The sequence below is a fragment of the Microchirus variegatus genome (genome assembly GCF_963457635.1).
Source record: "Microchirus variegatus genome assembly, chromosome: 3".
NCBI classification, from domain to species: Eukaryota; Metazoa; Chordata; class Actinopteri; order Pleuronectiformes; family Soleidae; genus Microchirus; species Microchirus variegatus.
This window is the reverse complement of record NC_139804.1, coordinates 14,787,737-14,803,473: the sequence shown is the minus strand read 5'-3', so window position 1 is coordinate 14,803,473 and position 15,737 is coordinate 14,787,737. Positions and strand designations below refer to the sequence as shown.

General features: G+C 38.1%; 1 protein-coding gene across 1 annotated transcript; it reads right to left on the bottom strand.

Moving 5' to 3' along the window:
- Positions 1 to 787: 787 nt before the first annotated feature.
- Positions 788 to 10,341, bottom strand: mrps22 (mitochondrial ribosomal protein S22). The gene is made up of 8 exons (XM_083887219.1): positions 10,214 to 10,341; positions 8,844 to 9,001; positions 8,595 to 8,759; positions 7,966 to 8,109; positions 7,543 to 7,626; positions 7,244 to 7,389; positions 4,678 to 4,786; positions 788 to 1,595 (listed from the first exon to the last, which is right to left on the bottom strand). The coding sequence occupies exons 1-8, from the start codon at positions 10,338 to 10,340 to the stop codon at positions 1,503 to 1,505; spliced, it is 1,026 nt and encodes a 341-aa protein (XP_083743345.1). The 5' UTR covers position 10,341; the 3' UTR covers positions 788 to 1,502.
- Positions 10,342 to 15,737: the final 5,396 nt, after the last annotated feature.

Here is a 15,737-nt window from a genome sequence, read left to right as displayed (position 1 = left end):
CATGGATTTTATAGATCATTATATTCTACACTTTTAATTCATGGAGTTTCATATATGAAAAAATGTCCAAAAAGTCTAATGTCTAAAATCCATAAAAAGCCCAGACAAATCTTATTTCCCAGAGTGACGTCACAGCTGTGTACGAGCACAGCAAAGCGCGGTCATGTGGCGTCTCGGGAACAGCGCTACTGTCAGGGAATAGAGAAATGTGAATAAATGAAGACAATGAGGTGTTATCGTTTACATTTTTTAAATGATTGTGTTATTTATTCATCACTCGTCAGCATTTATTTTTAAAAATGATTATCGATGTATTAACGAGGTGCTGTGTTCATCGAGGAGAGGAGCCCAACGTGCTGCACTTTATGATTGGCCACACTTTTATCAGAAGTATTTAACAATTAAATAATGAGTTTCAAAACCTGGTGGGTTCCTGGGTACATTTTAGTGTGCCATACGCTTATGATGAGCAAGTTAAGATTACAAAAGAAAAGTGTAAAAATGCAAGAAAGGTAAGGATTGCTTAAACTAATGGTTCCTTGAATAAAATCTGTATCTGCATTGGTCCATATCTTAAGAACATACACCAAGTGTCCTCATGTCCTCCTTCATGACTTTCTCAGTACCTCATACAGCCACAATTCAAAACATCTAAACGATCACTATTTTAACTTGTCCAGGTATTCTTTCTAAATGGAGACAATCCCTGTTCTATACTTTTCTAAATGTGGTTAGGGGCAATTTAAAGGATATCTAATGACTTTATTGAGAGAGTATATTTTAATGTGGGACACTCAAGTGATGGAACTGCACCTATCCTCAGTTTACAATGACAAACAAAAGTGTAAAATGTTTTCCAGTTTTGTGTGTGTATTAACAGGAATAAAGATGTTTGTGGGAAAAGGCTGCTTTTTTTTTTTTAAGTGTTTATAGTGGAACGTTTCGCTCAAGGACAAGGTCTTTTTCTGTATTAAGTAACATTCAATGCCTGCATTACACCTTTTTATTTTGGTCCATGTGCCCCTCTCAAAGGCAGGATCGAACACTAAAAACTATTAAAGGGAAAAGTATATGGTCTTCAGCAATGAATTAAATTCCACCTCTAACCAGAACTCGAGTTGTTTTAATCTAATCAAGCATATCACACACATACAAAGATGTTGCTTTATTTTATAATGTACATCATTTAACTTGACAATTCTGGTTTACAATACACGTAGGGAGACGTTACACATGAGACATTACACGTGTAATAAAAAATACATATTTTTACATGAATAAGTGTCAGATGTGGTGCATTGGAAAAATGTTTCAAAGATTGTTCTTATTGTTCTGTGAAGTGTTACGTTTTGTTCATAGTAATTGAACCAAACAATGAAAGGACAGTAAACTTTGTTTTATCTTAAATATGGTGGACATTTTTCAATCCGACTTTCATGTGATGAAGTTCCCTGGTGCTCCTTGTTGTTGAATCCATATATTTCCATTTAGGAGCAGGGCTGTCATGCAGCTGAACCTTTAGCAGCCGTCTGTTCTTGAGCCTGAAGGACCAGCTCAATGTAGCCCGACCTCTGAGACTCCTTCTGGGCATAGATCTGCAGGGACCAAGGTCACACAAATTATTTTGAGGATATGAAAATGTTCTGAGACTACAATCAAAGTATAAAGGCTCTAAGTGGGAGACTGGAAAAACGAGAGTACTCCACAATCAGCCGTGACTAAACAAGAAGCCATGCGTGACACCGACTTGTAGCAGACTCACGCACACACGCATGTGTCTCCTCCTGCTAACCTTTCAAATTAAATGGCTGTCATTCTCAATGTCCCTCCACAGTGCTTGGAGGTCAAACGGCTGCGAGCCCTAATAAGACATGATGTGTCCTATATCTGGCCCCACAGTTCCCACGCTGCACAAAAACCCAAACCCCCCACACAAGAAACCCTGAGATGGCCATGACTTGACCTCAACACAGCTACATGTAGTATGCCATTAAAAAAAAATTGAGTAAAAGTGGACTTTTAAAATACATGATACATATGTATCACATACACGTCATCACTGCGTCATCAAACCGGAAGTCGCCATTTTGGAGGTACTCCGCAGGTAAACAAGGCGCACACAGGCAGAGGAAAGGAAATTATGAACTAGCCTACGCTGTCGGGGGCCGACAGCAAGGGGTATATCCGCGAACTTGTCCAATCCTTAACTTTCCAATATACCCAAAGTATACGCACTCACACCTGCCACTAACTTTTTAAATTAATTATTAATAAATTCAACAAAATAACTGTTAAATATTATGATATAATGCTGACTACACTTTATACATGTTCAAAGTATCCATATAAACTCGATATTGAACACAGAATACCTGAACTCATAAATTTCTCTCTAGTTTTTAATAAAACTAGTTAACCTATTATACCTTGTTAAATATTATGAATATTAAAATGCTAACCACACCTGCCATATCTTCATGCAATATGTTTAAACTTTCCATTCGATGCATTAATAAAGAAATGGAGGCTTAACTATTTTTTATATGATAATTAATAAATGTATATTATAATGTAATAAATATTATGAAAAAGTGCTAAATAAACCCATGATATCCTCAATGTGTCCAAATGAGCTCAATAAAAAAAAAAAATGCCTTAACTATTTTTTCTGTTCACTAATAAGTTAACCAGTTAACTTATTATGTAACTATTACCAATCATAGCCAAAGTAATAATGATTGTACTTGTAGATAGTTGTTACATGAATCATTGAACAAAATTTGAAGGCAATATCTCCATCAGTCTGGAAGATAAAGCTGAAAATGTGTTTTTAGCATTATAAATTAATTAATTTGGTAATTAATAATAAAGCTACAAAGATGGGGATAATTCTCAGGTGGTATGTGATGCCCATGCAAAATTTGAAGCCAATACCTGCAATACTTTGGAAGATACAGGCGAAAAATATGGTGTTTTATATCATGAATTAATTAATTAACTAATTAATAATAATGGTAGACAGCTCAAAATCAATAGGGATCATCTACAGGGGGTATGTGACCCATAAAAAAAATAAGAACATTTAATCTCAAACGCCTTTCCAGTTATCACGTTAACGGCTAAAATCTGCGGATGCACGAGACCGATTCCATAATATCCGCATTTCTCGCGGATATAATTATTGCCGTGTTTTTGTCTGTACCAATCAGTCATTTGGAAAAGCATTCTTTCACCACCAATAAACTGTAACTTTTTCAAATATTGTGCCCTGTCCTGTGGACCAAGTCCATCCGTGTATCCCTTTGCAGGGATAACGCGTTTTGAGGAGCTTTTCTGTGGTTTCGGACATTTATCCATCAGTTTTTAGCTCCGAGTACCTCCAATATGGCCGTGCATCAGGGTTACTGTCCCGAACCTGACGTAGGTGAAAACCTATTTATCTGTCCATTTTCTACTACATCCTCCACATGAGGGTCGCGGTCGCAAAATTGAGAACCCTATTATGACTGTAAGACTTATACAACATACTCACAACATTAGATCTCCCACCCCAAGTTAACCCAATGAAAACCAACCCCAGCAGTGTTGTGCATTCCATTAGATTCCAAGAACTCATGATGACGTTAGCTTACATTAACCATATTTGGATGGCCGGGCCGCCTGTACTGCTGCATGCTGAAGTGTAATTTCACCAGCGTAAAAGACTTTAGAAGCATGTTTCGTCCCATTCCCAACTCAAATGTGTCAATCGATCACTTTATTTCAATGATGACTAATGAGGCTAAAATTTGACAGATTATACCTCATACCTCGTAAGTGTTTGAATAACTTTAAATATAAACATGTTCATTTGCACTTATAAAGTGATTGCAGCTCCTACCATTAAGCTAAATTGATGTATCGTTCTTTGTGAAAAAAAAGCAAACAATTAAAATTATTGCTGGCAGGACAGTTTAGGCCCATAGGCCACCAGTTACTGACCACTAACCTTGAGTGTCCAATTGGCCACTGCATGTTTTTGGATTGTGGGAGGAAACCAAATAACTCACACCCACCTACATCTGGATCTGAACTGATAACCTACTTGCTGTGAGGCAACGCCAACCACTGCACCACCAAAAATATTAGTCTGACATGTACACAATTGTATTTTTCAAAGTCTGATTAATAGACTCAGATAATGTGGTTAGGAGTTGAATTACTATTGCATATGCTTAGGACTGCAACTAACGATTATTTTCAGAATCAATTACTAAGATCATTTTGTCAATAGACTAGTTGTTCAGTCCAGAAAATGTAGAAAATGTTGATTGGTGTTCTCTCAAAATGTTGGTATTTTCAAATGTCGTATTTCGTCAACAAACCAACATTCTCTGTTTTAATTATTCCATTGTTATATGGAGTAAAGAAATAATAGAAAATATTCATATTCAAGAAGCTGAAAAATCCGAGAACTGAATTTATTTAAATCCATTCCCTTCTAGTGCTTGTGTACTGACAAGGACAGCAGCGCAATGAAATGGCATAGTCAAACTTCAGTTGTTACTGTGCATGGACATGTTGTGACTGAGTCCTGATGCATCCTAATGCAGTGGGAACATGACTTGTATGACCTGCACGTGCACACACAGTCAAATGACTGGAGAAGAAGACTGTTCGGGGCTGAGTTGTTCTCACCTTAAGCAGCTCAGTACCAGTGGCCTGTTGGCTAGCAGATTCCTGTGCTGACTCACTGTGGGGATGGACCATGTGGAACAGGGACACTAGACTCACTGCATCCTGGAGCCTGGAATCAAACAAAACAAATACACACATACAGAGGTTTGAGATATTTGCCATCTTTTGCTCAGACTTGTATCATGTGCGAACATAATTTGATGTTCAATCACAAAAAAAAATGTTTGTAATGCATGGGAAAATTGGTGTATCTACTTCCCTCACTGGTGAAACACCAGCTACTGCATTCAGATTTTGCCATTGACTTTCCTAGTCCTCACTTGCATCACAGGTGCACAAATTTGTCCCCCTCTTGTTCAACCAGTGCAAGGCTCATTGTCCCAGACTCCTCCCCCAGTACATTTGTCACCACATGTTTGCTTTGTTTGTGAGGTCACACTGACATTGAGTGAACAATCACCTGACTTTTACATTTAGATAGCTATGGCCGTTTCTCAATATCCATACTTGTGCGTACTTGTCCGTACTTGCGTACTCCTGTAATTGTGAAAACTTCATCAGCCTCAGTCCAAGTTCTGTTGTTGGGTGGTGACTTGAGCGTACTTGGGAAAGCCATATATCCCAGAATGCATTTCGGCGGAACATAGCAGGATAAAATACTAAGTTAAACCTGAAATAAATATTTTTCTGTGTCCCGGAACACAGTTTTGAAATAATTTGAGGCGAGAAATTAGTCATTTAGAATCCAAACATGTGGTTTGTGTAATGAGATATGACGTATTTATAGTATGACAGCGGTGCTGTCGGAGATGAGCAGCTCCGCCTCTGTGGACGCTCGGTGCTCACAGTGCCCGGCACAGAGCAGCTTTACCTCCGCCTGTCCTGATGAAATGATCCGCTGGCTCAGACGGCTCTGTCATTACATACTTGGTGTGATCCATAGATTTGTTGTTGACATGTTGTTTTGTTTTTAATGCAAACGTTTTGACCTGACAGTGTGAACTTTTGTATAATATTAATGTTTAATTTATTGTAACTTTGAATTTTAGATTTATATTAAAGTTGCACTGTTATTGTATATGTATTTACATATAATGGACACATTTTATAGTGTATAAAATATTTATAATGTGAAAATAACAACAATATATGTATTTATTAAAAGTATTTTATATGTTCATTCATCAACACTGTAGGTGGCCGTAATGAGGCTTAAGTGCTTCGCGCCACCTGCCATTCAAACAGTAGAACAAGGAAGTGCACTGCTGTTCCAATTGAAGAGTTGTGGTCGTGTACTCCCGTACTTGGCAAGTATGTACTTCAGTCGTACTTCTCAAGTATGTACTTTCCAAGTAAGCAAGTACATACTGGCATACTTGGGTATTGAGAAACAGCCTATATCTCAGCTCTACAGAGACGGCCATTTTGGTCCACCATGTTTTTGCATGTTTTTTGTCCACAACAGGATAACCTTACGATGTTTTGAGTTTACGCTAACTGAAGGTTGCACAGGTTCTCCAACACAATTGCAGGAGAAGGGTAAGGTGAGGAATATTCAACTGCAACATAACACCACCAAACATTGTGTTCACAACGCTGGGATAAACAGATGAGCTCGATATTTCAGTTTCCATGCCAGTTTTGCTTGATCGTAGAAGAGGTTTTCACTAAACTAATGCTGTTTATATTGATATCTCTAACCTGGTGCATTATTAAGAATACTATTGTTCGCATAACAATGATATTCTTAATAATGTTTACCCAAAGTAGTTATATGAATACAACTTTTAACTAATATGACCACACAGTTTAACTCCACAGTACAGTTATAGATGTTAATTCAAATTCTAATCCTGTTCAAGTTCAAAATATATTTCCCGCAATCACCGCCTTTCAAAGTAGTTAACAAGTTGTCCAGCAGAGGCTGCTATAAGCGCAGCTTGGCCTGCATCCATGACCTTTTTTCTTGTATCTTTCTTAATGTTCCTTGCTCACTGTTCTGCATAAAATCTCACTTCAATGGTGGCACGAGATAGCGTACACACCACTAGTAATTAAGACTTAAATCAAGCAATGCAGTGCGCATGAAACAGTAGGTGATGTTGTAACAAACAAGGGCACATTGGGGGCAGAAGATATTTACCTAAATATCAACTTAACTTATTTCTTGAACAAAATTCAAGCACTCTCAATTCGGGGTCATTTTCAAAAAATATGTTCTAATTCACACATTTTCAAGGATTTCAAGGACCAGTGGGAAGCCTGATTACAATACCAAAATATCTGCAAAGTTTTGTATTGAAATATTTCTGATTCTAAACCATAGATTTAGCAAAGTCATGAACAAATCTGTGGACTCTGCTGAGCTAACAAGTCAAGTCTTGATAGTCTTGCGAGAATTGTGTGCCAGAAATAGGAGATGGCATTAAAAAATTGATCAAAGGGTTTTATGAATCAACATTGGATGTTCCAATAAAATCGATATGAAACGGAAAATGTATATTTTCAACTTACCCCCGAACATAAAACATTCATAGTTTAATGTATCACATAAGACAAAACTCACAGTTCTCTCTTCAGCATGTCCACTATGAGCCCATCAACCCTGCGAGCGTTGACCAGGTACCAGGCCAGGCCTCCGAAGTGTCTGGTGGAATGCAGCAACTCGTATTTGCTGTGCTTCTCCACGTCCTCATAAGTGGCTGTATGTACCTAAATACAGGGGGATAATAATCTTCACAAGAGTCTTCCATAGTCTACTTTCATCTTACACAAATGACACAAAGAAAATGAGACTAACTTGGGAAATTTCATGGTTGCATTGTGCAGATTTTAGTGATGGGGTTAAAATAACATGAACCATACCCTGATGAATTCTGAAGAATCTGGTTCAAACTGGACCAGACACAGGTCCAACACATCCTCGTGACGGTCATGGGAAAATACCATCTGACATAGACAGAAATTAGATATTTACTGAACACAAACACTGGTATTTTTATTTAATTAGCTTGAACAGAGCTGAACATATGCTGTACATACAATACCAGAGTGGAAATAAGGTGACTGTGGTTTCTTTGTATTTCCGAAAGTGCCATCTACAGGAATATTTCATACTAGGGCTGCACGATGTATAGTTGAAGCATCATGTCAACTCATGATACAGTTCAGAAAAAGAGATTTCAAGAGCCAATGCTGTATTAACACTGAAGATAAAGGAAAGAGCCTCTATTGACCCATAAATATTTGTACTCCAAGAATGTCTCCAAGACCGAGACATTTTTTTACCTTAAGATTCTCTTCTTTGAAGATGAGTGGTGCTGCGAGTTTGCGACCTTCCTTGGGAAAGTAAACCTGAATGAGTCGGTCTCTCTCCTTCCAGGTCGCCTTCCTAAGAGTCCCATTGGTCTCCCGCACAACAATGAACCTCTCCTGAAAACACAGTAGTTGTGTAGTGTGAAATTTGAAATGTATTTCTTTAACATAATGCATACTGACAAGAGCAAGGAAACAGCCAAACCCGACAAAAACACAATAATGGCTCACCACAAAAGACCAAGCATTTAATATGGAGCAGATTATTTTTACAATTAGACAGGATGTAAAGACCCTGCAGAGAAATGTTGGCAGATATAAAATACATTGTCTAGTAATAGCTTTCTAATGTTTTCTTTATTTATTTTTTGTCATCTTGGAGTGCCAATCACGCTGTTATTTGATGATGTACCATCAAAATAATCTTTGCGACAGTTGAAGATTGAAATCATACTTTTTTTTTGCTTTAAAATGCTAGAATACAATACAGCTTAAAATACATAAATGTTTGTGCTGCCACCTATAAAATAATTATCTAATATTGAAGCAGCTTACAAACATTTACAAATAATAAATAAATGTACAACATGCATGCTATGTACCCTGTGTGGGATGTCGTAGGTGATGTCTGTGAAGACATATTTAGCCGTGTCCATGCCATCCAGGATCTTATCTTCGGACAGCACGTCATTGATGGGCGCCCTCTCCTGCAGGACTGGGGGCATCTTCAGCAGCTTCTTGGCCTGCTCTGTGGCTACTGCAACCGCCTGGAAACACACAAACACAAGTGAGTGGTTTACACAAACACTGCTGCTACATGACAGGGATATCCTGTTTTATTTAAACAACACCTGCTCCAGTTGTTCATCAGTCATGAGTTTATAGGTGGGTGGTTTCAGCTCCTGCTTAATAGGTCTGAAGACTTTCTGCAGGTCCAGGCCTGTAATCCTGGTGAGGATGTCCTGCACAGCTGCATCTGTAAACTGGGGCTTTACTGTGTCTGAGTGGGCTGTGGAGAAAAGTACACAATTTTGTGGTTTGTACAAGGTGCACTCCCACACAATAGGTCACAATATTATATGTCAGCGGTCTCAATCCTCAGACCTGGCAGCCACTACATGCCTTATTTGATCAGTGAAAATGGCTTTTTCGGGAAAATCATCAGTTCAGTAAAGGCAGGCAACATGATCTTAAAATGTTATTGCCGTATTCCATCATGATATTGCAAAACATATATTTGTGATGACACTCTGTGATTTAATAAAAGTGTATTTTTATATGGAACAAAATATCTACAGTACTGTGCAAAAGTCTTAGGCCACCATTGTTGTTTTAGCAATGCTATATAGGTGTCAAGTATTTATGTGATCTATCCTTACACTTGAACAATAACACAGCTCTGTTAATACTGAAGTGAATGTTGCTGGTAAATGTGTTTGTCCTACTATTTAATTTAAAGAAATATCTGCTGTAAAAAAAAAATATTATGCCAGGTTTGTTCAAGACACACTTGCCCATACAAATGTTGCATGAGTTAAAATCATTGACAGCTCGCTAACACCAGCTTTAAATCGCATCACTTCATTGCAAATTCCAATGATCACAGAATTTGACAGACAGAAGAAAGAACAGAGCTGGTGGTGCCCTGAAACTTTTTCACAGTACTGTAGTTCACAATAAAAAATACATTTATGATGCAAAATTAATCAATTGAGGGGCTTGAAGCCTCTTCTCTTGGTGGTCCATTTAATAACTTGCATTGATTGCTGAGAAAACATGTTCAAATCTGGCCTAGAATAGAACTATGATGGCCTAGGCGTGTTAAAACAGAAGAAGAACAAGAAGAAGACGAAAACCAAACACTTGACCAGGTTATCTGTTGCCATCTCCATCGATAAAAACGGCAGCATTAGTAGATATAACGCTGTCATCGTTTAAAAGAGTAATACCTCTTATTTTGGTACTTCCTGTCAGAATTCAATGTTAACGATATATGCAGATGCCATTTTGGTGAGTTTAAAATAACAATGCCGACAGTCAACTATAATGCTGAAATTCAGCATAAAATATTTCATAGTGTATAAAGCGTTGTAACTACTGAGATAAGTCATACGGGTTTGACATGCTCACAGTGTACGGAGGCAAGCTAACACACTGCAAGGTCAGCGTCGCAGCCACGAAATGTTTCCGTGTAAGACAGATAAATAGCATTAAAACATACCGCTGCATTCTGTCCCACTACAACGCGTCCTGACGCTACATTTGGCCAACCCTTGTTTGCATTTCTGCACATTTTTCACACAGAAGTAGCTCCGAAGTAAGCACCGTGCCGGACCGAGCGCCGCCATGTTTGTTATTCCTCGCCAAGCCACGACACGACCTTTCACCTTCGCAGCAAAGCATCACGGGATATGTAGTCACCCCCTATGTACAGCTTTCTTTCTCTGTGTGTGTATGTGCGTAGCGTGTGTGTGTGCGTGTGCGTGCGTGTATGTGTGTTATTCTTCCACACGTCTCATCAGCGCCTTTTATCAGCAGTATTCAGTTGTCTTATTATTATTCTGCTGCTCTCTTTCATAAGCAAATCTCAATTTTCCAGTTTCTATACTGTTAGTATTAGTATCCAATCAAAGGAAAGAGCAATAAATCTCGCTTTGATCACTAGGTGGCAATATGCTACCATTTACAATTGGCAACATGTACCTCCATCATAAGTGAAGTATATTTCTCCAAGTTAACACAACAGGAGTCCTCATTTAAACATTTTGTATGTTTATATCAAAGTCTGTCTTTGATACGTGCCCTAGCTCCATGTACCCTAGACACATTCCTGCCTTGCCATTATTACAATGTGTTCTTGATAGCTGTATCATCTGTCTAGGAGATAAGAAGTAACACACTCTACTAATAAAGACAAACACACTTTAGACACACATTACATCTTCTCATGGCTCTCATAACATTCTCATTTAATGCCACAGATTTGTTTTAAACTCACCTCACAATGTGTTGATAGCGTCTGACAATAAAATAAAATAAAACATAATGTGTACTTTTTTACTACAATTAAATATATTGGATCCCTCACACAGCCTTAATTTTGAGGTATATGTTTGAATCATAAATTAATATGTAGTTTGGTGATTTAAAAAATTAACAAAAAATGCTGACACTGACACTGAAAACACTGTAAATTCCACTCATTAGCACATTACGCAAAAAACCATCTTGAAGCACGTATTTTAAAAGCATCTTTTTGCAAAACAGAGCTTTATGATGAATAAAAATCCTTCAATTTAAATGCAACATATTTTCTCCCATGTGTCTGTATTAAATTGTTAATTTCGGAGAGTGGCATGCTTGTTGTCACATGGTAGAGCTGGCATCACCAGGCTAAAACCCATGTTCAAGTCTGCCATGTGCCCTTTTACATTTCCTGACCTGTCATACAATATAGGCAAAAAAATCCCTAGAAAATACATTATATATTTAAAAAAGTGTCTTTATTATCTACTAAATACACTTAAGAGAGATTGGTTTATTGTCCTTGAACAATTTTCCTTTCTTGTTGTTGTTGGTGTGATTCTCTGCTGATATATGTAGAGTGGGCAACCTAAATATCCACTTCTATCTTAAACTAAACAATTACTTGAATAAATAATTACTTTTCTATGCTTAAACTATACCTGTAATATACTACAGTTCATTTTTATTTAGTTATAACAAGATTTTTTTAATTTATTTTTTTAATTCTAAGATATGAAATAATATTTTGGTACACCACACATACACCATTAACATACTGTAGTACATAGCCTGTATGTATACACACATGCATGCATACACACATCATATTCACATCCAATTCATGACCTGTGACCTCTAAATTTTCTGAAAGATCAAATTTCAGGAAGTTCTGCATATGATGTAAATGTCAAGGTAATCGGTTCGGAGCAATCGTCATGACGAGTAACATGCCGCCTGCTTGATGCACAACGTAGTTGAAATGATCCAGTTGAAGGTGACTTTCCAGACTGACTTCCAAAGAAAGCTGGCTAACAAGGCTTCACACAAGGAGATAGATAATACCAGGGTTAATATTGCTCTGTCATTTGAGCAAGGGCTCCAAAATGACTTGAAATCCTATCTCAAGTCTGATATGCATGCTCATCACTCAAGTATTGTATATTCATGAGGGATGCTATGATATCCAGCATATGGATTTATGTTTGGTTATAAATAAAGCATAACAATTTGCGTGAGTTAAAAAAATAAATCACAGTTCAAATGCACACAATCTGATTCCACAAAAAACTAACCAAAAAATGAGTACATATTCCTGCACTCCACACAGGAAGGTGGTGTGATGTCACCACAGATGGAGACAACAGCAACATTGAGCTAAACAGATTGGTGTATGACTGAAATATAAAAAGTTAAAAACATAAAACAAGAAAACCATGAAAAGGTAATTCTACTCCTAAAAAACCCACTTGTTAAGCTGATAAAATGCCTCTTGTTCCCGCCCACACCTGGTGCTGTATACACACAAACGATCCCTCACGCCAGTCTGATAGTATTGCTTGACAGAGCCCTTTTTTACATGAAGGATACAGCATACATTTCACACAGTTTCTGTCCACAGAGACAAAACACAGGCCATATAATAAGAAAAAGAAACCAAAAGTTATGCACTGCAGCTTTAAAGGAAGGTCTGTGTTCTTGCAAATGTCCTCCATTCCTAAACTGTATAATACATTTATTTATAGATCATCATAGTTAGGGTCACAAGTCTTTCACAAGAAAAACTTGGTAGTAGTGAGAAGCTCCCAACGTGCCACGATCCCCCTGGATCTTGTTTCCCTCCTTCCACCACCAGCCCCTGCACATAGCCACCCATCTCCCTCCTTCCCGGCCCTGAATCCCTCACTAATCTGCAGCGGGAGATTTAGATATTAGTAGGACAGATGGAGGTGTGGCTCAGTCGGTAATGAGGTGAGCAGTGGCAGCGAGTCCGGAGGCCCAGACCCCGGCGGAAACGACGTGTGGATTGAGCTGTAAGAGGCCCCTACATGACCAGATGTACACAGCTGTCACACTGCCGACAGAACGTAATCCTGCCACCACAGCCCACCACCACACCCCCCCCCCCCCCCACACACACACACACATCTATCTATCTATCTGAAGTATGCCATATTCAGACTGAAAAGACATAGATACGTAAATATTTTAATTTTTACATTAGTGTCAGTAAGGAGAAAAATCACTGATTTCCATTGAGGTTTCGTGTTGTCCTGTTATAGCGTTTTTTCCACAATACAGTACCACCTCGGCTCAGCTCTACACTGTTCGGTTGGTTTTCCATTACAGTACATTATCCCCCTCAACGTGGTCGGCGTCATCACAGCAGGGCTACTGCCGTGACTTCGTTTAATACCTGGCACATGCAAACTAGTGACGAGTGACTTGTAAAGCAGTTGTTTTCGATCCACTGAATCATTATAATCCATCCGTTCTACTGTTTTATCCTCCACACGAGGGTCGCGGGGGGAGACATAGGGCGATAGGCGGGGTACAACCTGGACAGTTCGCCACTACATCGCAGGGCCACATACATAGACACACAACCAGAAAGGCACTTCTTCTGAACTGAAATACAGTGGCAGGGTTGTGATGTGGCTCGACACCAGCGATCACAGGCTTTCAGCATTGCTGTTGCTAAACACTCCTCTGATAAATGATGAAAAAAAACAAGTGTTTAGTTGGGATGGACGTGATAGGATCATATTGCAATATTCCATTAAGATACCAAGTGTAATGACATTTGTGACAATATTTCACAGAATTTCAAAATAAAAGTGTTATAATTTATAATGATATAAAGTGCACAATTAAAACAGATTATATGACACAAATTAGTCTATATATATCAAAAATTGGACAGAAATAACTAATTATAATTTGACTTTAAGTGGTGGGCCACATTAAATCAATTGGGGCCACATATGGCAAGCTTTAATTACACATTTAAGACACTATGTCATTTGCAAATTGTACTGATTTAATTTTTTTTTTATCTACTATTCAATGGAGTTCAATGTTATACTTTGTCTTCTGCCTCATTTGGTACACACATTACAAATCACAATGTCCCATTTTATATCAAATGTTTGTTCTTTTAAAACTATCTATTTTCAAGGGGAGCACACCCCCATCACTATGGTCACTGGAATTAAAACCAGCCTGACCAGATGCAAAATCAAAATGCAGTTACATCTCAAAGCTTCAATATGTACAGTAATATAATAACAGTTGAATGACCTTTAGCCTCCATTAAAACTCTTCAATTTCTGCTGAATTAACATAACTCAACCTAAATCTCTTAACTTGTCATGGAGTTTGCTTTACATTAATACTGTAGTCGGCTGATAGGTGAGTGGATGAGTGGATGTGCAATGGTACACTCTGGGAATGATTTGCTGCATATGTTTATTTAACTTTCTGCACGGTGGACGATGAACGAGTTCAGGGCAGGGTGAAGCGGAAAGGTGTGTGTGTGTGTGTGTGTGTGTGTGTGTGTGTGTGTGTGTGTGTGTGTGTGTGTGTGTGAGTCAGAGAGTGTGAAGAGGATGTCTGTCCTCAAACGTGGTGCATGAAATATGTAGAATGGATGAAAAACACTTCCTTTTTTTTAATTCTTTATGATTTTAGCTCATTGTTTCTGGTTTATGAGAAGTGATGGTGTGCCAGACAGTTTTCCATATATTCTTATTATTGTTATAGCATGTTTTTATTATTGTTTGACTGATATTTTAATATTTTTTTATTAAAATATATCTTTTTCTTTTTTACATAATAATCATCAAAATTAACCAATATTTCCTCCTTAATTGTACATTTTCTTCTCCTCTGATTCCTCTGCGTCTAATCTGCCACACATTATTTCTGTGCTCCACTCACTTTCCTCCCTACTTAAACTTGCCTTTCCCAGTGTCTTTGTCAGATTGTCTCTCTGTTCTGCGTGAAGTTTTTGTGAGTTAATCTGTCTTCCTGCCCCGATTCTGGATTACTTGTTTTTTTTTTAATTGATCTACCTGCCTGCCTGTTTTTCCTGACTGCCCTTTTCAATCTGCAGCCTGTCTGCATGCCTGTGTCCTGACTTGTCTTGTTTGACCAACTTGTCAAAATAAATCCTGTATTTTGTGAAACTGCGTCTGTTCCTTTGTACCGCCTGACAATATCATTATCTGATCTTCTCTGGATTGGTAACATACACCCAGTGCAATTTTTAAGTTGAGATTTCATTATCAGATTATCATATGATCTAATAAACTAAAATAGTTATTCACCGTTTGTGTTTTTTGTTTGTTGAAGGGATAGTTAAAACTTTTTGGAAATGTGTACGACATGGACAGCCATCACTATCACCATCTTGTACACAACACAGTGCACATTCTACGACACCAATGTCTACCGCTTTATCCTCACTGTCATAAAAACTCACCGCTGACACTTTCTGAGTAGCTATGTGGAGGGGAGTGAATGATTTTGGAAGCAGTGTGGGCGTGTAAACTCATTCTGTTGTTTAGTCATTGGAGGTGCAAGGGTGGAAGTGGGGGTCAAGCCTAAGGGGACAGAACATGATGTGCAAATGACCCTTTGTTTATCCTGACTCATAATAAGATGAACCAAACACTGTAGGTGACGTTGACGCAGCAGAATTTCAAGATTGCTGTACGTCT

What these genes read in the sequence shown, in the direction of transcription:
- mrps22 (XM_083887219.1), bottom strand. Translation starts at nt 10,340, where the DNA reads ATGGCGGCGCTCGGTCCGGCACGGTGCTTACTTCGGAGCTACTTCTGT. An exon ending in CTGATGAACAACTGGAGCAG is followed by an intron (nt 8,760 to 8,843) that starts GTGTTGTTTAAA and finishes GTGTGTTTCCAG; the next exon opens with GCGGTTGCAGTAGCCACAGA. An exon ending in GACATGCTGAAGAGAGAACT is followed by an intron (nt 4,787 to 7,243) that starts GTGAGTTTTGTC and finishes GTTTGATTCCAG; the next exon opens with GCTCCAGGATGCAGTGAGTC.